The sequence below is a fragment of the Etheostoma cragini genome, chromosome 20 (assembly GCF_013103735.1).
Source record: "Etheostoma cragini isolate CJK2018 chromosome 20, CSU_Ecrag_1.0, whole genome shotgun sequence".
Classification (NCBI taxonomy): Eukaryota; Metazoa; Chordata; class Actinopteri; order Perciformes; family Percidae; genus Etheostoma; species Etheostoma cragini.
Window position 1 is genome coordinate 15,115,198 of NC_048426.1, and position 26,905 is coordinate 15,142,102.

Consider the following 26,905-nt stretch of genomic DNA (forward strand, 5'->3'; position numbering starts at 1 on the left):
TTTAATGAGTTGCCTATTTTTCTCAAGTGTTGATGGGGATCTTGGAATTTGGATTTGCAGACAAAATGTTCAATCACAAGCGTTTTTCATTTGTGGAGAAGAGGCAAAAATCAATTATTTCTATTAGACAATGCTGATTGGAAATGAATGGAAGTGGTAGCATTTTGAAACAAAGGCTCCATGGTGGCAAAGATAAGTGTCAGTCTCGCGCCCCTGAGGTACCACATGTGGTTTGGCTTAATAAGCAGTTTGCAAACATTTGCCATTAAATCCATACAAATGGTTTACCATGCCAATACCAACGCAGCAAAATAATTAATGATGACAGTACTCATAAGTCTGTAATTGTAGAATAGAACTAAATAATGTAAAATCATTGCAAAGAGCCAATGTCGAGCTACAACTTTTGCAAACTAAAGGTAGGTACATATGGATGTCCTTTTATCAAATATCATTTGAATTTGAATATCCTTTGATCCATGTCATCAGTTGTCATCAGAGGTTTTTTTCAGCAAAACAACTCCCTGGGTAAGTTGCAGGAACTATTCCTGTAAACTGTTTATAGCCATACTGTAATCAATAAAGCACAAGCTCCAAATGATATTCAGCCTGGCACTTCCTGAAGAGCACTTTGCTATCATATCCCTCACATTCTTTGCAAATCCCTTTGAAAATCATTTATAAAAAAGTAACTTCTCTTGCAGAGGGCTCATTGAAATGAAGAATTACACGAAAGATAAAACACTTTATCGCCAGAGAAAGACTAGACAATGTAAGTCGAGAAATTGGGAAGATGGCAGAAACAATGAATATTAAGTGCCTAAGAATCTAAAGCTGCTGACTAAATTGAAACTGTATATCCTGAGGGGGCAAGGTTTCCAAATTGCTAATTACTGCCTCTGAAAGGGGACTGTTTCTGATATGTTTGCTTGTGAAAGACTGCTGCTTAATGAAGCAGTGGCTCAAGTTTTTTTTTATTTTAATATTCCCACTCTCCAGCTTTTAGGGTTCTCTCTGGACTTTCCTTCCAGGCCAGAACAATGGCGGGCCCAGGAGCCCAGCTTCCCCATAGGCCCCAGCGAGAGGAGGCCGGGGGCTGGGTACTGGGGGAGCTGCTCGGCATGCTGAAATATGGAGGCGACAGATAAGGTGGCAGCGGCACAGAGAGGCCCTCTCCCATGAGCCCAAGGGGAAATTTGCAGTTATTAAGAGGAAGATGAGAGAGATTAAATGGCTTTTGTACTCATTTTCACAGACTTTTATTTTTTTATTATTTGGGCTGCCTTTAGCTGAGAGATGAAAGAAGTGGTAAATGACTTTTTGTGTGCTTCATTCAGCAACACACTGGCTTTGAGAGACAATTCTTCATTACAGAGAGTTGTCACGCATCATGAAACACTTATTAATACACTATTGTTCTAAAAGGTGCAAAAGTAATAGAATTACTGTGATCTATAACTACTGACAAATGTAACATGGTTTGGGATTTGGTTTGAAGAAATTAACTAAATGTTACATGTAGATTTAACAAGATGATGTAAATCTTTGAGTTCCATTAAAAGTATTTCATAGAAGAGTTGACTCAACTATATGACAATTTCTGATGTGAATGGTTAATGCATGTTATCTAAGTAGTTTTACAATGTACCTCTCATTCACACACACTTGCTCACACATAGATGGCAACGAAGGTACCGTGCCAGGCTAGGGCCCAATCTTAAAGGTGCAATGGTTCAGTGACTTGCTCAAGAACACTTCAACATGTCAACGGGGGGGATCGAGCTGCCAACCGACCCGCTCTCCCTCCTTTTGAGGTTTGTTTGTGTGGGATTTATGTGTTGCACTGCATAATATTATGAGTAGGCTATTATTCACCTGGCAATATCCAACCATGAGAATCAACACCATAAAGTCCATGATCTCAGAGTAAAGTTTAATTGATTCCTCAACGACAGTTACAACAAAAAACTGGACATGATCATTTTAATACAGTATAATTGTATTTAGTAGAAACAATGAGAATTGGCTTTGAAACACATTTACAATCATCATGCTGGGGAGTGGTAGGCTACTTTTATTTTACAAGTCCGTAATTTGCTCACAAATTGCATGAAGGTTTCCTGGAAAGACACTTAAATGGAAATGGATACAAAAATAAAGTGATTTTAATCATTTTAGCCGGTCTAAAGGCTTGTATTGAGTTTGGTAGATTTAATTTTTTTCATTTGATGTCATACTTACATAAAAATAGGATCGACGTTATTTTTCAGTTTATTGTAGGAGTGTTATGGTGATCGGTGGTAAAGTAAAACGTATTACATGGAGCAGCAGTCTTACTTTTTACCCCATCTGCATGAACACTGTGGCGGTGTGGCGGGCTGTTGGAGAGGCGGAGACACCTGATTGGCTGGGCAGCAGGGCGGAAGTGCGTCAACCGTCCCAGCTGAGCTGAAAGCAAAACAAGACAAGCTGCGACTGGTGAGTGTTCAAACACTGCGGCCTCGCTGCCTTTATATAACATCACCATGATAGCCGCTATGAGTCGTATTATGTCACGCTCACGATATTAAACGGCGTGTTTCGCTGATTGTTAACAGAAGGGAGCTGTGTGCTGTGCAGCTGTCCTTGTGCTGAGCTTTCTTCTACGTTGTTATGTAACAGTCTAGCATGCAAACAGCCCAGCCTACCTCTGCAATTGTTTGCTGCACTGGTGTACAGCTGCCCACTCGCTTTCTTAGCTAGTTATGAAGATGCCACGAGTGTTTTTATAGCTGATGATGGTGTGAAGACGCTCAAGGAATCCACAATGTTATTCTGCCAACAAATTAGCCTTTATTTATTTATTTTTAGTTCATTACATGAAAAACGCCATTGCAGATCTACCTTGGCAATTCTAGGTCCATTCTTAGCAGAGGGATTACAACCACAGCTGGAGATGATAGCAGGAAATCTGTCAACTCCAACGGTCAGAAGATTTCTCCAGCGAGAGCTTAGATGTGCACTGATCTGTTATATCCGTGCTCAGCCATAAATGAAAAGAAAACTACTGTGGAAGAAGCAGAGATAACACATTTCCATTCAGAACAACCACAGTTACGCACAGCTTTGAATAATAGGTAGAAGTGGGTATGTTATGTTGCAATATTGATTTAAGCCTGGGCGATATAGGCCACTCAATTCTTGTTAACGATACGAGCATGTTTTCTGGTAATCCAATAAATAAATAGATAAATAAATTCATAAATATTCTATATGGAATAATTAACCTCTTGGCAACACCTACTTTTGTATAAAATGTCTGTGTGATATAAATACTTGACGAATTAAAAGTTGCCTACTGATCTTTTATCATTGAATTAGGAACAGGTGCAAAGATCACAACAAAAAATGCCGTCCATATGACGTAAATTTTATCATAACAACCTTCGACCGCTAGTGTTTTGTCATTGCGATGGTTATAACCATTTCTATCGCAATTCCTGAATTCTATCGTATATATATTGAAACAATATATATATATATATATATATACGATAGACATTTTTACATTATTTTGACAGTAGGCTATATATCATCACATTGCCCAGCCCTATATAATGCTATACAATAATGGGATATTCACTTGTTATGCTTTCTTTAGGTATATGATACAAAATAACCAGACAGGAATGTGAGTTGTTGGCTAAACCGGCATATCAAATGTCTGGCAAATCAATATACTCTATTTCATCAAGTTGGTCACATTGGCTTGATACACCTGGTCTAAATATTAAAGTGACAAAACACAGAACAATTCAGATTTTCTCTTACATATTTTCATATCGTCATACAACGCATAAACTTCAGATTCTACTATCACTATTGACCACCTACACAACCATTACTAAACAAGATTGAGAGTCTGTGATATCACTTCTATGTTTTGAAAGGAATTTTCTGGGCTTAGATTTTTACTACTTACCCATCTTGGAGCTAGAATCCCAAATTTGCTCTTAGAGACAGAATATACAGGAGGAGCATCGTAGGAGCTGCACCTTAAAGCACTTCGCCATTGGCTTCACATTCAGCTTTTGTATATTGTTGTTGTTATATGTCAGACTGATCTATTTATTTTGATGTAGCATTATCCATTGTGTTTAACTGTTTGCCTTTAACCTGTGTCTTGTTTCTTTGGGTTCCAGCATAATGATGGATGAGCTGGTACAGGACCTGGTGTCTGCTCTGGAGCAGACCTCAGAGCAAAGCAAGCTGGGGGAGCTGTGGGAGGAAATGGTCCTGAGTCCCCTGCACCAGCGCCGGCAGATCCGCCGTCGGAGAGGCCGCAGCAAGCGTTATCGTGAATCTTCTCTCTATCCGCTGCAGCACAGACGGTGTTGGATTGAGGCCTCGGAGTCCAGCTTGGACGAGACTATACGATACAGGGAGAACTCTTCCTCAACCATTACTGCCTCTGTGGCCAGCTGCAGTGACTCTGATGACAAGACTTCAACCAACCGATGGCGCTCCATCACGACTAGGCAGTCCTCCTGGCCAGAGTCCGACTCCTTCACTGAGAATAATCCTGGACGGCATCTCAGGAAGCGGAGGAAGGTCAAACGTATGACCACAGACGTCACAGTTAGGTTGCAGCAGAAGTTAAAGGTTTCTGGTATAGATGGAAAACAGAGACACAGGCCATCGAAGATACAGCATCTGTCAGGATCGAAGAAAAGGTCGAGCGCTTGGGTTGGAGCAGGGCGACAGACCGAAGGAGCCAGGCTGATGGGAAAGAAGTGCTGGAAGAGAAAGGTGTCCAAGGAACACAGAGATGTTGCAGACGAGAACATGTCTGAAGGGTAATGTTAGATTCAAGGAAAGATTTTTTTCTTTCTTCCTCCTTTTGTTTTTATGATAGAGTCAAACCCAAACCTTTTTTATTTCAATGTTGTTACTCAGTTAGGCCTTATAGGAAAATATCAAGTTCACATTTAGGATTTTATAAAAGAGGGTTAGGGCTTTTAGGTTCATTATCTGTGAAAAATAAGAAATTCCAGTTTTCAAAATCTTACACTTAATTCACAGCAGTGCAACAAGCCAAATGTTAACCATGTTGTTGTTTAAAAAGTAAGGATTAAAACCATTCTGAAAAAGGAGCTCAAAACTCTAGGAGCCCTTTTTACCCTTTAAATGGAAAGTTACCAAGGCAGTTAAACCCATAACATAAAAGTCATGGGCATAACTACTATCAGACAGGAGCAATTAAACAAGGCGACATTTAAGATGATCTATATTGCCTGTCTTTGTCGAGCCACTTGTCAATATTCAGCGTGTCCTCAACTAAACCAAAAAAAGTACCACAATCATACCACTCAACTTTAAAGTATTGAGTTGACATTAAAAATGAATGATCGAGTCTCTTCATTCTCATCTCCTATTGCTGAAATGATCACCAGGGAGGGATCGTTGATAGTTATGCCCTTTGGCATCTGCCAGCTCATTATTTCCTTTTGAGAAATATTGTTACAAATAAATAAGTGACTTGGTGTGGTATTGATTTGTTTTGAAATGAATTCCTTTCTTGGACTGGGTAATTAAACCTCAGTCTGTCCCAGTGTCCCAGAGTGCACCCTCTTGTGTGCATTTCATTTAGCAAAACTACATGTGGCTGTAACTGGCAGCAAAGATGGGCATAATATTATTACAGTGAAGCAATGATTACAATACACAGTGGAATCAAAAAGGTTAAATGTGACAGGTTTTCTTCTAAAATGACTGACGATTATATTAAACGTCACTCTGTCCCAGTTTTTTCTCTTATAAAGAGCTGCAACCAACAATTATTTTCTGTGTTGATTAACCTGATGAATACTTTAAATTGAATCAATCATTTGTTCCATTGAACATCGGGTAATCGTAATTTATTTAAGCTTAAATTAGTGTGTCTTCAAATATCTTATCTTGTCAAAGCAGAAGTCCAAAACCTAAATATATTAAATTTATATTTATTTATTTATGTAGCAACCTACAATAGGGAACTTCTATTCTATAGCACTTTAAGACATAAAAAGGCTGCAATGATATTCAAAATGGTGTGCTAATCAATCCTGGATATACTAAGATTTTCACTGTAAAAGTGGAAAAATTGACCTATTAGTGGCGCTAGAGGAAAAGTCAAATGATCGTTAAAGGTATTAGGATTCATCCTCTGGGGACAATGAATGTGTGTCAAAATGTCATAGCAATCCATTTAATAGTTATTTTATTTCAGTCTGGCTCAGAGTAGTCCTGCATTGCCAGACCTGTCCTTAAAGCGTTGTGTTAGCACTGCAGTATTGTCTGGCTACACCACTTCTCTCTATTCTGGGAAATGGAGAAAAAAAATGCTCTGGTTTGTTTGTATTTCTTTAAACCAATCACAATCGTCCTGAGCGGTGCTAAGCCTCAATAGCAGAGGGATGCACCGGATGTCAGCTTTATCCCAGTAATGTACATCCGTTGAGCCAGACTAGGAGGACCTAGGGTCCTCAAAGTGGAGGACCCCGGAGCCATGCTGGTAGCGTGGCTAAAATCAACAACATATTTGAGAAACTTAAATCAGCTAATGTTTTGCATGAAAAAATGACATTAACTACTAATCAGTTGTCAAAATTCTTGCAGATTAATTTTCTATCAATGGGTTTATTGTTTTATGTATTCATTCTTTCAGTTAGTCATCATAGAATAACCAAGATTTTTGCATTGCAAAAGGGTAATCCTACTCAAAAAATAATTGTACATATAATTATATACAGTGTATATATTTTTTATTTGTATAGATTTTTTTTCTAATTTAATACCTCACATCGTCTACATGAATATTCAACTGAAAAATATTTTAAGCCGTTCAGCTGTGAGTCATTATTACATTCAACAACAGTCTTTTAAGCCTCAGAGATCCACATTCTCAAATGTCTTCTTCTCATGCATCTGCAAAATGTATTTAAGTTGCTGATCTAATTATCTGTTGATCATATAAACCATATGAGAAGAAGATATTTGAGGTAAACGGTAGTGGGACAGACAGAAGGCTTTACATTTTCTGGTTTAATTTGTGCTGACCTCCCTGGCCCTGAAACTGCATTGTTTTCTTACTTTATGGAAAAATCAATAGCCGTTCTGACAGAAAACAGCTCCGGAGAAGAAATAAATGGGAACACCATGGCACACTGTCAATCATTTCTCACTTACACAACGGCAACGCTCTTGATTGCTGCTCAGTGGACTGCCACACTGTACTGAGGCCTGAACAATCTAATGGTTAAGCTGTGGCGGAGGCAAAGGATACAAACAAATGAGAGTGTACGGTCTTAGAGAGTGTACGGTCCATTTAATGTCAGACACAGATTCCATTGTTGAAATGTCTTTTGAGGCACTCTGATTTCTTTGGTCTCCATTCATTCTAGTAACCTTTTTCATATGGAGTGTCTGGTCTCCTAAAATGTGTCTCACCACAAGGTCACTTTAGCCACCCAAGTTCAATTGGAGCAGATGTTGGCAGCTCCAGTTGGGCTCCACATCCTTGATTAGACCTGGCCCAGCCTGCTGGCAGTGAGGCCACCTGGCACCCAGGCTGGCCCAGCAAGCAGGCCTCACCTGTGGGTAGACGCCGTCCCGGGCTCAGCCTCCGTCTCCAGCTGTGAGCTGCTTCTGTGGATATTGACTTCAACCCTGCCACCAGAAAAACAAAGCCATTGTGCAGGCTTTTCTCACACTCTGCTTTATCATGCTGTAATTTATATTTTGAAAACTCTATGAGGAGTTTTCGGAAAAGCAGTGCTGCATTTGCCGAAGTTAATTTTCATAAATCTCTGAGACTAATCCAATTACTGCAGCTCAGGGATGGCGGGATAACCTTATAATCAGACACCCATGGAAGAGGGCATGGATTTGGGTTGGTGCGGCTTGTTTGAAGAGCCCACAGATCCATTGTTATCAGCGCTTTGCCCCCCTCCGTCTCTGCCTCTTCTTTATTCCTCTGGCAGAATGAGCCCGGGCTCAATAAATGGCAGCTAGCCTGTAATCTCTGTGCAAACTGGTCTGCCTCTCCCAGGAGCTGAGGATTATATCCTAATGATTAGTGCTCATCTGGATACTGTGTTTTGCTTCACCTCTTTGGCTTGTATAGAGACAATGGGGCCATGTGGTGATTTAAGTTCTCTCTAAAACACTGGAGTGCAGTTTTTGTTTTTGCCCTTGCCTTTGTTTCACCATGGGCATATGGTATTTCATGTAATTAAGACGTACTTGTTTGTACAGCACCTAATCCACATTAGAATATTTTATGACTTGGGGAAGTGTTATTTTGTGTGTGAGCCAAACACCAAGTTTGCCCAAAATGTTTGTCAACTTTACTTGGCAAAGGTCACTGTTGAAGCAAGAAGAGGTTTTTCTTCTGGTCCCATGAAAAATGGGGGTCTCAATTATTTACAACATTAATTAAGCAGTACTTAATGGAAACGGTCTCACATCAGTCCAGTGAGGCTTCAAGTGCCATCACATTACACCTTTTAATTAATTTCTAAGAAAGGTGTTTGAATAAAATTAATCATCAAATCCAAAATGGTTGTTTTTGTAGAACTCCATGGCTGTGTCCTCTACTGATGTCGGAGTGTTGTGTGCTCCAGATGCCAGCCAATGTGTCCAGAGGTGGGGTACAGCTGAGCAGAGGCCTGGGGAATCAGTCTGGAGAAAGAGCTAAAGGGGTGGGATGGGGGGTGGAGGGGAGGTCCAGGACTGGTTGGCTAGGCCAGACATCCTCCAGATTCCCCGGAGAGGCCGGCTCCCTCTCACATCTGCTTCTTGTGGATGTGAGGGGAGATGATGCAGGACCATCTGGCCAGGAAGATGTGCAGGCTGGATGGACGTTTCTCTGATGCTGTCGTCAGGCCTCTGCAATATGGCGTAGCACGGGATCAGCGCATATCTGACCCTCCAGCTTTCTCCTAAAAGCAAGGTCAGCGATGAAAAACAGGAAGCAAAAATGCAAGGCAATCAAGAGCATTAGCCCCCACCCCACCCTCTATCAGAAAGTAGTCTGAATGGAGATTAGCTTTGTTTAAAGGATATAGGTAGCATAATTGTTTATTGTCATGTCACGAGGAAAAAAAACATTTGTTCCTAAAAAAAGACACAAATCTTAAAAATTGTTTTTGTCAATTTTCGTCACTGTGTCAATATGTAAATGTATACGTAAATATAAGGACTATAGTTGAACAACAACACTGACACATTTATAGAAATGTAGGTTTTATCAAATGTTACTAATTTCTTAGGAACTACTTTCACCTGCGGATTAATACACGTGGGACATACACATGAGAATGTATGGCAGCAGTACAGCAGACTATATACTTTATGAGAACAAATGTGCTTGTTACAAGCAATGCAACCATTGTGACAGTTTGGTTTACTTTCAGAGAGAGGAAATCAGAGAAAGCCAGGGTTTTCTGGAGTAGCAGAGGGGGCACACAGGAGGTGTGGAGGCCATGTAACAGGGGTTGCCCTGGGGGTGTGGAGAGGAGCAGCGATGAAGTGAGCACTGGCAGCCCACACAGCCGATGTTGGCCAGTTGTTGTGTGGAAGCAGCACGTCTGTGGGTCGCTCTGTGTGTGGGGCACACCCAGAGGGAGGGGCGGCCAGGGGAATGTGTTTCGCTCTCCTGTCATTCTCCACAACGCAGGCCAGATTAGATTGGAGCTGACAGCGGAGGATATTCAATTAGATTGTGCATGTCACTCAGTGGCTTCGATCAGAGCCTCTCCTCATGCCTTTGTGTTCGCTATCGCAACAAGGGAGAACACGGCATGCTCTGTCTTTTTGTGTCATTTCCATTTATGTCGACCTCTAGCTCCGCACTTCCCCATTATTTTTATTATTGAATGTTACATGTTAAATATTGAAATTACAGGGGCATTTACATTTTTGATTTACATTGTTTACTTTTCAGATGCTATCCCATTGTCTGACCAATCAGGTTAGAGATGATAAATCAAAACAGAGTTTTTCATCCTCAATGTTATTGATATTTAAGAAACAGGTCAGTGGCAATCATTCAGATGTGATGTTTTCTTCTTTTCTTTGCAGGGAAACCAGCAGTACATGCAGCAGTGACCCTGGCCTGTTCACCAATGATGAGGGAAGACAAGGTATAAAAAAAATCATGATTTTAACATACAATGGGAACTATTAAACAGCTTCATCCTTTAAATGTGTCTCGAACTGGTAAGTAAACACTTAATTTTGTGTATTTTGAGCGTTCTTGATCAAAGAAAGAAAGACAGAGAGTTGTCAGATTTGGACGATACCGTACTCTGAGGGAATGCTGGGGCTAGAGAGAGAGGATTTGATACAATGGGCTAGTTGCTGGGCACCCAGGCGACTCTAATAAGACGTTGTCATGTCGTGTTAATGAGCGCTGATGCCTTTGCTAATCTCATTAGCCGTGGTGGGGCCAGGCAGCCTCTGATTTAACAGTTGTCACTACACCTTGACTGTGAGAGGCATGGTTCCTGCGTGTTTGCTGACTGACAGGTCTAAGGAGAGCTTGCCGTCTGGGGACGAGTACCGGTGTTGTCTGGATTTCTGGAGGAGTTTACCCTAAAAAGAAATTTCATTATGGATGCACCCGCGGGTCAGTTAAAGCTCTACTGGAGATTGTAGTCCACCAAACAGTCAGCAATTTAACTTCTCCAAAATTATATGACTCAGAAAATCTACATCTATATAGATATACATTATGAATATATGTGTATATATATATATATATATATATATATATATATATATATATATACACTCACATACATACTGTATGTGTGTTGTAACTACTCAATCACATTGTGATTTTGAAGTTACAATATTTATCTCCAACAGTATCCTCAAACAGTACTCTTGTTAAAAGTGCACATCCAACAACTCTACCTGATTTTTGGACAAAGCAATTCTGCAGCTTTTGACTTTAGCATTTTAATGAAGTCTGCAACGGGACTACCTTTGTAGAAATATGAAGCCGGCTGCAGCAGTGACATGCTAACCAATGCAACATCTTCCATGTCCCTGTGTGCAGGCGATGACGAGCAGAGTGACTGGTTTTTCGAGGGGGACTGTGGAGTCGGGACAGGTGTGGCCGGCCTGCTGCCCAGCTGGGACTCAGACAACCAGCTTTCTCTTAAAGATAACCGACCCCCGTCCACATTCCTGCAACTTGCACGGCCCTCTCAGAGAGGTAGCGGACGACAATTTTGTGCTTAAGACACATAATTTCATAATAATGATCTTTTCTGACCATTTTGCAACACAGGAAGATAATTGCTTCATGCTGTTGCAGGGTATCGGTATCATTCACGTCTGAAGCGAGTGCCCGGCTATGCTGCATGCTGCATCAAGAAGGACAGGAGGCAGCTTCCCAGCAAGGTTAGAGCAAACTTGCTCTTCATTAGAAAACAGTTGTATGGTCTTTGTTTCTTACTGTGTTACTTTGATTTGTGTTTTACAGGGCAACAGCATGCCAGTGTTTGTAGAGAGACTGGGACAGTTCTCCCAGAGCTCAATATGTTGATGAGACAAGACTTTGACTATGGTCATCTGATTTAAGTAAATCAGTTTACGGAGCATAGGTTGCTGTTGACTCGAGTAATCTTTAAGATGATGCCTCAAAGACTCTGTGACTTTACAAGAGGTAATTATTAGCTAGCGGTTTTGCTCTATAAATAGGTGAATTCAAGGCATTTTTCATGTTGCAAATACACTATTGGAGGATTTAATCTTTTTCTAAACATTTCTAAGTTATGCTTATTCTTTACAGTGGTAGATAATACACACATATGCACATATAGTTCAACATGTGTCCACATCCATCGTAACCCATTTCGTTGTTAACCCTTCTCTTATGCACAATCCGAGCATACACGTTCAAAAAGTATTGTCATTACACCAAATAAGGTAAAACAGTATATCGTGTTTTACATGTGCTATGCATGAACAAATATATATTCCCTTTTTTCCAAAAAGTCATTCACAGACAACAAAATCTGCAGTATGCTCTTCTACACAGTGAAGTTATTGTATGTGTGGGGTCAGAGAAACCCCAGAGACGTGTAACTCCCTGTTTGAATACTCTTATAAAGCACCATATAGAAATTTAAATAAACTTATTTGAAATGTTGGTTTAAAAAGCGCTGTCAACAGCCGACGACCCAAAACAGAAGTCTGTGTTGTTTCTGTACGGGACTTTTGAACCAAGTTATCAGTTCAAAACATGTTAATAGCATTTCTCATATAGTTAGTTAAGTAATGAAGTACAGAACGATAAAAAAAATGTTTAAGTGTGTTTTTGGAGCTTTAAAGAGGGCCCAGGGTCTTCAGAGCCCCAATATTAGTGTTGATGTCAATCCTGGCCTGAAGTCTGAGCTGAGCTGACAATAGATAGCTACAGTTGAATGCAGCAATACTTCAAGTCAATAGTTTTCAAGGTCAGTGTTCCCAAATAGAGAAGTACTATGTGTTGACATAGTTCTGATGCAGATTCAAATACCTGCATTTCTGGGACTGCACAAAACAAAAAAGGCGTCTCCAAAAGACGTTTGTCAAAGCATCACTTCGCTCCCAGTCGTCCCTGGAACTGCTGGATCTGCATGGGGGACTATTGAGAAGCCGCTTTGCCCCCCTGGCCTCGAGACTGTGGGACTCCTCATTGTATTGTTTCCACTTTGTCTATTTATGGTGCATTCTTAATTTTGTTTCACACACACTCTTTTTCCTCCCTCTCTCTTGGGTTATTTCACAGAGCGCTCCAGCACTCCTTGATGAGGGGCAAAAACACGACTGCTATGAAAAGCCCCCGACTTCTTAGGGCTTTCTTTTCTAAACTGGCCCTTTCTTCTCCACCTGAAAGGTTCCTTCAGATTCCAGTTTGAGGCATTGTGAATACTAATTTCTCTCTATTAAAACGCCCTCATATCCCTGCCATGCTCTCATTTGAATGGCGGACTCAGGGGAGACCTCTTAATTCCTTTATAGTGGGATTCAAGACCCTTCACTTCAAAAAGTATAAATCATACTCCCAAATGAATGAGGGAGAGAAGGGGGATTGACGAGAGGGGCTTCTGATGTGTCCCGTTGGACGGCACAAGCTGAATCTATCTCCCCAAGCTGCTCAAATCCACTCTCCAGTGAGATGGCTGCTCTGTCCTTACGACCCAACTCTGCACACATGGCACCCATTTACTTCCTTCAACTTACTCCAAAACACACATTCATATGCAAACACAACACTAGTTACAGTTATTGTTTTGCATGACAATGAGGAATGCTATAATTGCTCATGCCTGTTCTTAACAAACTTTAAAATGTCCACCCCAGATTTCAATTTCAATTCTTTTACGAGCATCTCACACGCATGATCGATTTCTGGCGCAGAGCTCCCATACATCTGACTTTTCTTTTGTTTCCAAACACCCTTGAGAGAAAAGTGTTTTCTCTGTGGGCAGAGTGTAGGCATTAATCTTGTACTGCGGCCAGGTTGAAATGATACTGTATTAATAAAAGCTGTCATCTCCTGTTTGCTGCGAGTTGACAGCGACAATCAGAGATTTGATGTAAAGTGATAAAGGCTGTATGAGGTTGCATGCTGTTTATCCTCGTATCGGCGCATGAATAGGTGCACTGCTTTGTGGGATTTGGCTGTAATGCTTGAGGCCAGCGGCCACGTTAAAATGCATAACTGCCTCCCACCTGAGCCAGGCAGCAGCAGCTTTTATCTATTGACTTATTTATTTCTAAATGACACTTGCGCTGTGAGATAAATCATAGTCTTACGCCACTCCCTTCCCAGTTTTCATTTTAATTGTGAGATCTCGGTGTCAGCAGTTAGTATATTGGTGTGAGTGGCCTATTGATTATTGATTTGGAGCTATTGATTATGTTCCCTGGAGACCCTAATCCTTTCTGATTCATTTGAATACCTCTATTAATCTTGAGATCCTGCTCACACCTGAAGCACCGTGTACCCTAATGAAAATAGATGGCCATTTTGTAACTGCAGCTCATTCCTCTTTTGATTTATTCTTTTTAATTGATATATTTGCTTTTGGATGTGGCCGCCAAAATTACAATTGACCCTGTGTCAGTGCTGTTTTACGCCGTACCCTAAGGGAGTGTGCTGCATTGAAAAGTGTCTCATATGACCTGAAAAATCCATCTTGGAGACTTTTACCTTTGTGTCCTTGTGTCTTTGATAGAACTGAGATGTTGTTGGCCGTCTTCATTACATATTACTTGTTTTTTCATTGCTCACTACCTCTAAGTCAGTCTTGGTTTTCTCATTACAGGTTTTGTATATTTAGGGACAAAACAACTGGCCAACATCTGCCATGCTGTTAAAACTGATGAAGTAACAGATGTTAAATAATAAAAGTTGTGTTTTTTACCACTTCTCTCGGTTTTACACGGAGCCATGTAACATGCTTATAAAAAGCCTTTGGGTTCTGCTCTAAGATGAATGGTGGTGTTTTGTCTGGGTTAATGAGCCAGCTGATGGAATTCTCATGTTTGATTAGCATTGTGCCGAGTGTCTCAGTGGGCGCTTGGCGGCCCCGGAGCGGCACTACCTCTCGGCTCTCAGCAGCAGGGGAGGGCCCACGCCTCCCTCTAGGCTGCGGGGCCTTGGAGAGCCTCGGCCTTCATGTAATGAGGGAAGAGATGGAGGGATGGACCTCCGCACATTAAGATCAAATGCATCAGGGTATTACTTTTAATACCGCAGCCGTGCCTCGTGAAATAATGCGACGTTTAAACGGGGATCGATTTTAGAATTAAAAAGTTAGTTTGCAAAGATTTACTGTGCGGAGTTCAATGCCTGAGCTCTTTATCAGGGGCGCAAATGGCTGGTTATGTGCTGTCCGACAGAGGTACGATTGGGGGATCGATAGGCGCGTGATTTACTAACTGGAGTACAGGTAATCAATAAGTATAAAAGTAAATGAAATATGCATTACTGGGATTTTATTAGAGAGGGGTAGCAGGGAGAGAATAACAGTCAGGCCATTTATTTTTATATCTATTGATTATACAACATAGAGACTTCACTCAAAGCATGCCCCGCACAGCTCTCGACACCCCGTGCCTGCACACCCGTCATGTGATTTATGGGTGTTGAGGTCATGGAACACACTGCCGGTTAAAAGGCTGCCCTGACGGGGCCGTATTGTTGCATGTGCCTGTAAGGGTTGTGAGCTTTATGTAGCCTGCCGTCCAAAATGAGCCATGCTTGTTAACAAAAATTATTTTCTGCATGAACCTCTGTTGTTTTGCAATCTGTCGTGAATTCAATTTTACAAGTTATGTTTATTGGCAAAACAATACGCCACATTGTTCTTTAAATCCCCTCTGAGATGCAGTCTAGTTGTGTTTAACAAGCAAAATGTGCAAGATTTGAACTAAAATCTTTTCTTTTTTTTTGCCATATCTTACTGAATATATCTGTCCCCCTCCTCCCATGCACAAACATACACACATACATCAACGGACCTTGACCTTAACTTTACATCTCTGAAGTCAGGGCTATTAAGCCGGTGGGGGGCTTTTCCTATTTCAGGGCTCCTGACATATGGCACAGGAGGCATAGAGCAGGTGTAATTTGTTTATGTGAACTCTGCAATGACTCAGCCACATGCACCCGCGCACCTCTCCTCATTGAACATTCTCTCTGGTGAAAATATGTATTGATGAAGAAAAATTAAGATGTTGCAAAATATGCACCGTTCCAAGGCTGAATGTGAGCTGCTGTGTTTGCAAATGGGCCTTGCCTGCGTTTATCGACTTTTGTGAAATTATTCAATTTCTACATGTCATGTGTGCATTGTGGGCGGGAGCTGCATCATCATATTGTGAGTAACGTGTGTTCTCGTTCTGTCCACAACCCCCCCACCCCTCAGGCAGACTAATGTCTCCTGTGCATACCAGTCCCAGAGTGACATCAGGAGGAAGAGGGAAATAGAAGCTGTGTCTGTCACAACAACATCAGGTATCACCCTCCACACATACTAATGAAGTGTGGCCTCACCACTTACCTACTTTATTATTGAATGTGTCATGCTGTTACATACAAGGCTAAACCTGCAGATTAAGGTATTGTAGATATAACAAATGAAGAGCTCAAGTATTCTTTTCAAGTAAAAACTTAGCTGTAGCTTTGTGTTTTTTAGCCTTGTTAGCAGCATGGCTCTAAAAATGTCAGTGCTGGTCTGTTGGTACTCTACTTTGGTCCGGACTGAACAATAAGGTAAAGGTCCCATGGCATGAAAGTGCTGCCTATGGTCCCCCAGTGGCGAAAAATGGCGATAAGTGTAAAGCCCTAGGTATCCTGCTCTGCCTTTGGGAAAATTAAAGCTCAGATGGGCCAATCTGGAATCTTCCCCTTATGATGTCATATGTGGAACGGTTGCCTCCCCTTTGCCAACACATGCCAACCGTGAGGTTGACAGTAGTTAGCAGAGCTAGCATGGCTGCAGACACGTAGTTGTGTCAATACATTTCTGTAATTCCACCACAGTTAGACAATGTAAAATATTGGTTGAGTTAAGGCAAAGGTAAGCGTACAGTTGCAGACTTAATAGCTGTGTAGGTTTGGAGCTTTCTGTTTAAAACAGAAAGAAGGAAGAAATGAAGGTGTTACGTGGAGTTTGCCCTGCTGAAGGTGGCACTGAGCAGCTGCTTTTATGTCTGTTTGGACCAGTGGAGCTGCCTTTTTTCATTAGAGGCATGGTTCAGGCCCTTTGTTTTTGCTGGATTGAAATCTGAATTGGTTTGTCTACATTTTCTTCTGCGTTCCCTCTCCGTGCTCCTCTCCCGCAGCTGCTGTTTGTCATTTAAATAACAAATGCTGGTTGTTCCCTGATTTAGTGAAGGGTGCAGGCCTCTGATGTATATTAATATTGTCGCACAGTGCACTGTACCAGGGTCCATCATTCATTTGGATAAAAGAGGTGGAATTTAAAAACAGCCAATGCTTTACTTGGATACAGATTGCATCCATTTATTGCACTGAGTGATGGAACGGTCGGCAACTTTGTCCTTCACCTCCCCAGCGCTGAACCACTTCCCATAGAAGTAAAAAAGGATTCACCCCTGGCCCTTAAGGACCCCTCATATTCAACATGCGGAACTAGGGGCATCCCTCAGTTTCTCGACAGTTAAGGCCCACAGTCTGTTATTGGTGCAAGAAAAAAAAGGTTTGTTGGAATTGTAAACAATTTTTTTTATTTTTTCTCACAAATGAAATAAATTAGTGTCATCTGTGCAAAACATGCAAATCACAAATAGGGCAGTATATAAGTACGGTATTTTCTAATGTTTTTTTTTCCAAAGATACTGTAATTTACTTTAAAATATTCTATTATGTGTTCCGGATTAAGAGACTAAAAGATTATCCGTTTCTTAAATGTGCAATATGTAATACTGATAGCTAGTGTTTAAAATAGTTACTGCAGTACAAATTCAAAATACTGGAAAGAGTCGTCTCTCCCTCCCCTTCCTTACCCAGACTCGAAGTTCACGTTGGTTGCCAGGTGGAGACTGCAGCAATAGCAACAATTTTGCTTGACGCTTATCTCACACATATTCCTTTACTGCACAGTAAAGTGCACTTCCCAACTAACAGTTACACTTCCTCGGCCTAGAATTACAGTAGGAACCGCTAAAAATTCCAACACCTTGCCGTCCTTTTCCACCTGATTGAAATACACACCTTAGTGGCTTAGAATTACAGCAACAATTGCTAATCCCACTGCTAACTGACGGTCCACTCTTCCCAATTTACAGCCCCTCCTTGTCTTAAAATGACTAACCGTTGTCTGCTACGGACTGCTGTGGGTTATGGGCCGCTGAACACGCTGCACATCGTAAACAGCCGTGGAGCAGGGTTAGCATGGCGGCGTTAGCCAGGACCAGTCGGATCACTTTACTGGCTGTGTCTCAGTTGTTTTTGCGAGTATGTAAACAACTCAGGTACTATAGCTAAATAATTCAGTGTGGGTACACAAATGTTGAAATTACATAACATGCCTTTCCCTAGTAGCCGTGCCAAATTAACTTGAAGCTAATGCTTACCTGTTCAGGAGGGAATTAGTCAACTCAGCGTCTTTTTGAGCTCTAAACTGTCTCAATTTTTCAAATACATCTCCAATATTTTGGTTTTGTTACGTCTATGGTCACGCAACTGTTTGAAACATGCAGTTTTCTTTAGGTTGGGTAGAATCTATCTTCTTGATCCCGTTTGTTTGTTTGCTGCTTTCGTGGCTGTACTAACGTTACAATTGTTGCGCGCTGGCTTTATGTTTTTACAGACATATAGATAACAACACACAGGCCAAAACAGAAACTGAAATTCCGTCACGGAACGGAAATTACAAAAGGAGAAAGTACTGGCATTAGCATTGTTGTCAGAAAAGATAGTTGTTTCCTTAATATCGGATGATGCATTGGGGTAAGCTTTTGGATTTATTACTGTAAATATATTACATAATGGACCTTTAAATTGCATAGAAGAAGAGTCCCTGATTGGCACATCCCCCCTCAGCCCCGTTCAGAGTGTTTTCCTGCTTCTTGAGTCTAGTGCCCCCTGTCCACCATGATTTATTGTGCATTCCATGTCGTCCAATGTCAGTTTCTGCAGCTGCAACTGCTCTGTATAAATCTTTGCTTTGGCAGCCTGCTGCACCATGTCTCTCCTCAGTAATCTCACCAACGCCAGGAGATGCACATTCACTCTGACAAGCTTTCACACTCTGTGTACAAATTTTGGATTGTTGACGTTCTGACATAAAGGAGTTCAGAGACAAAAATCAGATTCAGTGATTTGTCGAGTGGAGTTGTTTTCCGGTAAACATCTTGTTTGCATGTAAAGCTTGGTGTACCGCATTTAGTAGAAAGAACAGAGTGTTGCTCATAGTGAACACGACAGCCAAGTCTTTGTTTGAGTAGGCCAGAGGAAGTGGATTGTTGTATGTGTTAGTGGTTGTTTGAAACTCTGTAATCAGGAGTGAAAATGGTCTGCGGCTGGAGGTGTCTTCCAGGTCTCCATGGGGAATAACTGAGGCGGTACCCAGCTGTTGCTTTGTCTTCTTTCTTTACCCTTTTAGCACTGCCGTGGAAGTGTTAAAGCTGGTTGTGAAAAAGAAAAACCCACAACAACTTATCAAGCCAGGTATCTGTTTGGATTAGATGACCACTCCATTTCTTAGCCTTAAATTGGCCATTTTCTACTTTTCTCACCACTGTCAATCCAACAATCCAACTCAATCCAACTCAATCCAACAAGTCCTTACTAGATATAAAACAAAGCATTCCAGTTTTTGGTTTTATATTATTGGTTATTATTTAAATACAGATTGAAATTGTCACTTAAAGTGGATTTATTTGGGCTTTGTATAACTTTCTGTCAAATACTGTTATTTTATTGAAAATTTGTCTTCTGCAATGAGTGAATTGTAGAGAATCACCATGTTGCCCAATGATCGAGAATGGAAATTAATACATTCTACAGACTCTAAAGTTTTGGCAGAATTATTATTAAGGCAAAGATGAATCAGTATGTTTAAAGGTCCTGATGGATTTTAATAGCCTTGGCTGGTCTCACACACAGACTGATTAATTATTGCAATTTTACTCCTCCCCTGCTGTCTCCTACTGTATAATACTCCTCATCTTTATCTCTATAAAAGGATGATAGCAATAAAACCAAAGTTGAACTTATCCTTGTGTTACATTTCAGGAAGAGTAGGAGTTTGGAGTAAATAGGCAGGAGGTAAATTTAGTTTGTTAACCTCGTTAGACTGTAGTGCGTTATCTCTATATGTTGGAAAGTGCCACATGTGGGTGCCCCATGTGAAGGCCAGCCCCTCGGTCAGCCCTGCCGCCTCTCCTCTCCCCTCTGTCTTCATGTGTCTCCTTACCCGAGCAAGACGGCTGCATGACAGATCACCTGCGTCTGAGGCCCGCCGTGTTCCTGCCCGGCGGTCCGGCCCCCTCTCATTAATGCCCAGGCTGGTGCGAGGGCCGTATGGCAGCAGAAGACAAATAACGCTACCACTCAGCCATCACTTCTGCTGACAGAAATGCAGCCCACCGCACTATTTCGCCCTCTTCGACTCCACTCCGCACCCTGCTTGCGTCCTTCAAAACCCCCCCCCCCATCTCCTCCGTCTTAACCTGCACCTGCCTGCACTGCTCCACCAAACTTTTATGGTGGTTTTTGCTGTTGCTGGAGGCTGAACTTAACACTAAAACTCACACAAGTTGACATAGTGTACCATGAACCCGCTGCCTTCGTTGCCCCTCTAATTGTTTTCTGTTTTGTGGAGAAAGATTCGTTTTTATCAGCGTAGTCTTTCAGGGGCTTCTTGACTTGCTTGTGTGCAAACCTTCTCAGCGGGAGGTCGGATTTAAATGTCCTGTTTTTTCAATTGTAAAAGGAATGGTGCGAATGTGTGTGCGAGCGTGCGTGCGTGCGTGCGCGCCTGAAAGAGAGAAGGAGAGTGATCAGGAGAGAGAAACACAAAGGCTAATCATTAAAGAGCTATTCAGGCCCTGTTCATTTAAGTGTGGGAATCAGCAGGCCCATTACTGTCAATGTGTAATTAGCTGATTAATAAACACGGGGAAGGGGAGTGCTCCAGGAAGGCCTGTAATGATTGTTTTTAGTGAGCATCACATGAGAGCTTATTAAGATGGTAAGATGGTTCCATTCAAACTCCCATTATCACCTACAATAAATGCATGTATTGTAATTCTCCCATTGACATAAAACCTTTGCGTTGTAATGGCTTTATCGACCTTGATGTAAAACCAGTTGAGTGTAAGTGAAGCTGTTTTGGCCAAATGAAAGTATCATTTATTCAAGCTGTTGATTATTCACATTAATCATTTCAAATGATCTTGTATTGTACACATTAATGTACAAAGATACTGTAATATTTAATGAGTTGTTGTATGGGAATACTTTATTTACCTACATACGTTTAGTGGTGGGAAGTAACTAACAACATTGACGCAAGTACTGTGCGTAAGTACAACTTTAAGGACCTTGTACATTACTTGAGTATTTCCATTTTCTGCTAGTCTACTTATATTACATTCCACACATGTTAATCTTATTAAATGCAATGTATTGTTTAATATTAAGCCAGTCTTTCCAGACGTATTGGCTTGTGACTTCTTATATAAAACCAGTGTCAGATCAGATGCTAATGAAAGTTCTCCAAAGACACCTTTCCCCTCTAAACTTTTCTAATGCTTTTATTTAAATGACTTTTTGTTAAAATTATCCAATATCCAGTTAAGTATCCTTTATTGATACATCAGTATTAACAATCTAATAACAGAATATACACTAAATATATCAGCCACAGGGGCCATCTTTCTGCAGAAGTACATTTGGTTGAAACCGCTTCTACAACTTTACCAAAATGAAATTGTTGGATGAAACTTTAACATAAGTAAAGGATTTGAGTACTTATTCCACCATACTATGAACTTAACACCAGAAACTTATTTACTGGTACAGCAAATAGCGGGAATAATGTCACCTCCCTTAAATTAGTAGAGCCTTGATGAGTGTAAATATCTGCTCTCTTGATCCCAATGTAAAGGTGTGTATAAACAGATTTATCGTGACCTTGACCTAGAATAAAGGCTAGTATCTGGTATGCCCTGCGCATGTTAACACACTCATAAACTAAATGTTCCCGGCCAATTCTGTGTATCTGTCAAATATGAAAACCAATGAATTTTGATCCAAGCCTTTGACTATGTTTAACCTGAGTGTTTGGGTTGAAACTCCGCAACGGTTAGTCATCATTCCCTCAAGAAATATTAATCAATTATCTTGCCCGCCGGATCAGTTTGGGGAAGAAGTCATCTGGAAAGAGGCACAAGCAGATATAATGGGAAGGAGCAAAAGCACATGCCAGTGAATGCTGTAATGCCTAATCCTTTGAGACAGCCCAGAGCCACAATGTCACTTCTAGTTCCCTTGTCCTCTGCTCTGGGACCGCCTCACAAATGTCTTGTGTGACCGCCGCTAACTTTTTTGGGGAGAGATCAGGAAAGATTTATTTATTAAGCATGTTAGGGAGTGCAATTGTTTTAGAGTTTCTCTGTCTTTTGCAAAAATTGGCCCCTTTTCTCTTTCAGATATTTCCCTTCACTCCCAGAGACAAAACGCTTTAAAGGTGAGCAAAATCAAGAGAAAGAGGATCTTTAAAAAGGAAGGTAGTCAGTGAGATGTGAACGTGCAATGAATGTAGTTAAAAACGTACAGCTTCTTACACCGCCTAACCGGAGGGGGAGAAGTTAAGCCATAGGAGCAGCACAGATTGGCCTTTTAATAACCATGTCCACAAGTCATATGGGGCCAAATTGGATTTGGCTCACTTGACCAAAACCTCATTAATATTTAACCTATTAGAAGAGGATTGCTTCAAAGTTTTATTTCAATATACCTAAAACAGCGAGCGATCCTTGAGTCGTGGACTAAATTTAATTTTTATTTGAGAGGCTGTCCTTTGAAGCAGTCAACGAAAATGTGATTTATGTGAGTATCTTTTACTGTTTGTTCTCAGCATTGTGTTACATGTCCAGAATATGATTTGTGCTTTCTTTTCTTTCTCTCTGCAGCAAGCAACCCATTTCATAAGGATCACCAATAATTTCTCAACCATAGAGACTGGGGGACTAAGTACACCAGGTTTACAGAGTTCATCTTTTCTTCAGGGGGACCATGAGGAAGCTGAACGGGGCTGGACAAGCACACCTAAATGACAAAGGAAAAGCTACTGTGTCAGAAAATGAAAAGGCCGAAACTTCTCTTTTTGTACAAACTTCATGACAAAGAAAAAAATACAAAGCACATCATTACTCCTCAAATCAGCATGCTACTGCTAGATCCAGTCTTTCCAGGTAGTATATTAAGCTTGACAAATGTTAATGCAATCAAGCCTTGTTAAGCCCTCTGCCTTCTCCTCAAAGCAGCTTCAAGAGGCTCCTCGTTTGACTTAAAGCTGGAAGGCTCCTCTGGTTTCCACACACAGTCTCCGGGCCACCTGCTACCACACAATCCAACAATTATGTCCACTTTAGTAGCACAGCATTTGCCAGCCGGAACACTGGGAGGACGGTGAGGCAGCTTTGTGGCCGGGTTGGAGGGGGTGGGGGGCTCTGCTTTACTTTACCGCAGACAACAATGGCCAGGCAGGCAGCACGTACTGTGGCCAGCTCCGAGACAGAAGAGCATCAGAATGTTTAGCTACCACATGCTACAGGGTTCAGAGAGGCGACCACCGGTAGAGAGCCACACAAAGTACAGGCCTTCTATTAGCATGGATTTGAAAAGCTACAGTTTGTACAAAGGTGCTCATTAGCACAACACAGAGGGAGTGTAGTCACCGTCCTCGGAGGGCAGCCTCTGTTCTCTTCAGCTTACCTTCCATATTCAAATGTTCCCAAAAGTATTTTAGTTCAAGGCCAGCTGCAAATCTGTTTGAACAGGCTGTTTTTCACCAGTGGTGGATTAGTTGCTGTGCAGAGAGCCAGCAAAAAGGAGTTGAAGGAGCTGTTGGAGACAGGAGAGGAGAGTTTTACACTGTATTTTCATCTACCCTTGGGGTATACATTTCCCTGGCTCCCTTGGCATCAAATGCATTAAAAGATCAATGGCAGCATACAGCAAGATCAAACAAAACACCTCTCGCCAAGCTGGTAAACGAGCAGTATTTTCAGAAGATTGCATTTTTATATAGGAGTTAAGTGAAGTACAATCTACTTGACCTTACCCACAAAGGTGATAACTGTCTTTAAAAAAAAAACCACATACACTTTTACATAATCTTTGCTAGAGAATGTCTTGAAAAGGTGTTTTAAAGGGAAATGCTGACATGAAGAGGAAACAGTGAATTTGGTTGCGTGCAAAAGTTTGACGTTTTTAAAAAGATTATCTGAGCAAAATTCACATGTTTGCACTTTCTATAATTATTACAAGATACCTTTTTAGTGGAACAAACTGCATTGTCACCAGCTACATTCTGCATGTTTTTTCAGACGCGTTAAAACCTTATTTAAGACAAGAATCGCATTTAGTAGAATGAGATTTGCCAATTAACGTGAGTTATACGTTTGCAATAATCCGTCTGAGAAGGCTTTATGTGATCATGTTGGCCAGGGATGACATTTATAAATGCTGTGTGTGCACACTCGTCTAAATGGATACCTCGCACAAGACATCCTGCCACAGGAATCAAAGTCCCACCCCCTTAGCTGCGGGGTCTGACCAGGGAGACAAGCAGCAGGGTGGGCTCTCACTCCAGGAATACATGGTCCAGACTGAATACATTCATAATTACAAAAAAAGAAGCTTTTGATAAATACATTGGTGTCTTTTTCAAGACATATGCCCCTGGACATGTTGACAAATATTGACTGTGTAGTGTTTTAAGGAGAGCTTTGTGCCATTGCCCTATCCGTCAGTCTGTGTTTTGGTGCCAAGGCATTGACAGGGAAGGAAGACGCATCAGTTCAGATACAGTTTCATTAGTAGCAGGAGGGGAACCACCTCTCCTGCATCTCTGGTAATTAGTTAGTCACCATAATGACATCTCAGCCAGACTGTAGGCCTCCAAAATGTATTTCCAATGGCCAGGAAGTGGGGGAATGGCTTCCGTGCAGCCAGTCAATTGCCCTGTTACAGTTAAGGAATCCAGCAGGGTGGTACCACTCATATTTCATCCCAGGTAAAGATTACCTGTCAGGCCCATGGGAGATGTATTGATCTGTTTGCCTTTTTCCGCCAGCATTACCTGACAAAGGCACCTAGGAGGCGAGTGAATGAGTGATGCCTGGTCTGTCTGCTCCAGCGTAGTGGCTTCTAGTGTCCACTGATGGGTGGAGAGGTGATGAGGAAGCGGAGAGATAATGCAGTCATAAACTCTGTTTGAACCTCTTCTGTATGCATGCAGGGAAGCCCCTTGCTCTTTGGTCACAGGTCAGTGTGGAATTTGCTTCTTTTTTTAGCTCCTTGTAAGTGGCGTTAGTTCTTGCTGTGTAGTGGTGATAGAAACACATGCAAAAGAGGCTCTCTGGTTCCTGCTGACAAATGCACGTTGCGAGTCACCGTAGTTCAACTCACTTTGGGTTCTAAAAGTGATCCGGTTTGAGCGGGGCACCCTTCTCACAATGAAATCCAACCTTGTGTGGTCAGGGTTTCCTGTGATTGTCAGCGTGGCGATGCTGCACTAGCAGTAATCAATATTTTTTACATTATCTTGTGTGTTTTTGGCAGCTAAATGTATTTATATATTTGCCTTGTTCAGTAGAATGTCAGAGTTGATATTATCCATGTAGCCATGCATTTAAAGTGATCGCACTGTATAAAATGTGTAGTATTTATGATGTGATCCATAAATATAGGTCCATTAATTGAAGATTTAGGTCTAAGGACATTCAATTCATGAATTCAATTTCATGATACTGTAGATAGTAGAGTAGATATGTCTTTTTTTCACGGTTGTATTTTTTTAATTAAATGTACAAGGATTTAAGGGTTCTTAGGCAGCTATCCACATTTGATACATAGTACAAATAGCATCTTATCTCATAGGCTGTTATCTTTATATTTAATAGTAGTGGAGGCATGTCTAATTGCTTTGCAAATGATCTAAAGAGGATTACTCCTCCCTTAGAAAGCCTGCTTGGTGTCACTACATGTTAGAGAAACATTACAATGGTAACATTCAATCAAATCAGCGTTTATGCAGTAGCTCTGTTTTCTATGTGTTATGTCAAAATAAATATCAGTATTAGGTGGATTCTCTGCTTTTGATAAACTCCGTATGAACACTATTATGGATAAGAAACTGTTTTAAGTCGTTATACTTCTATTTATGTCATTTATGTATCTTCAAATTTATATATACAGGATTTTTGTTAAGATCATGACATGCCATGACTTCATGTCATGAGTATTCATAAAAAAAAACTGCAGTATCTGTTCATTTCAAATATGGAAATTTGTGTGCAATAAATAATTGTGTGAAATCTTTGTGTGAAGATGAGATTAAGGTTATACAGTGTACACAATTACTGACTTATATGTGCACATTTGTCTTATTTGGTAGTATTAGTAGTAGTAGTAGAGAGACAGGGGAGACAGGGAATGTCGTAGTTCCAGTACATGGTATGCATTGTAACTACTCAACCACCAGGTTGACTTGAAGCCAGATTTTTTAGACCTACTTTTCCCCTGACGTAGATATTAAATAATAACTTATTAGTTAAACACAAGGTGATTAATCAGTTAGTTAATTAACTAAATGAATCATTAGAATACGTTATAATTCAATATCAATTGTTTAAGGAACAAGACTTCCAGGTCCAGTGTGTAACATTTTTAGTTGTTCATTATCAAAATCGGTGTTATCCTTTTATAAACTTGTCCTTTTTTCATGAATATTTACAACACCATCAATTCCTAGTATTCCTATTGGCTTGACATTTTACAGTACTATTTGCATGAACTGGGGCAGATGCTCCATATTCATGTGCCATCTTGAAATATGTTAGCCAACACACAGGATTTTGCTGTCACAAGATAAACTCACAGGCGCTGCTAATCTGCTAATGGGTATCGTCGCTTCCTGGTAAGATTGAAGAAGGAAACATGGAGGACCACACGTATTCAAAATCCAAATTTCGGAAACACACATTTTTAACTATGTGGCGCGAGAGAGTTCATTGCGATATATGATCTCAACGCTAGATGGGAGAAATTTCTGTTTCTTTTTATTAATTATTATTAATTATTAATTTCTCTTGTTCTTATTTTAATTTTCAATTTTTCACA

General features: G+C 40.9%; 1 protein-coding gene across 1 annotated transcript; it reads left to right on the forward strand.

Annotated features, from left to right (window-relative positions):
- The first annotated feature begins 2,289 nt into the window (after positions 1–2,289).
- Positions 2,290–26,119, forward strand: LOC117936280 (G patch domain-containing protein 2-like). Its single transcript, XM_034859156.1, has 9 exons — positions 2,290–2,478; positions 4,182–4,835; positions 10,102–10,163; positions 11,084–11,242; positions 11,345–11,430; positions 11,513–11,570; positions 14,346–14,407; positions 15,907–16,039; positions 22,690–26,119. The coding sequence occupies exons 2-9, from the start codon at positions 4,186–4,188 to the stop codon at positions 22,719–22,721; spliced, it is 1,242 nt and encodes a 413-aa protein (XP_034715047.1). The 5' UTR covers positions 2,290–2,478; positions 4,182–4,185; the 3' UTR covers positions 22,722–26,119.
- The last annotated feature ends 786 nt before the right edge of the window (positions 26,120–26,905 follow it).

Excerpts from the sequence above, each read along its gene's own strand:
- LOC117936280 (XM_034859156.1), top strand. The coding sequence starts at position 4,186 with ATGATGGATGAGCTGGTACAGGACCTGGTGTCTGCTCTGGAGCAGACC. Across the intron at positions 11,243-11,344 it reads TGCACGGCCCTCTCAGAGAG|GGTATCGGTATCATTCACGT; the intron begins GTAGCGGACGAC and ends ATGCTGTTGCAG. Across the intron at positions 11,571-14,345 it reads GTTCTCCCAGAGCTCAATAT|GTTTTGTATATTTAGGGACA; the intron begins GTTGATGAGACA and ends TTCTCATTACAG.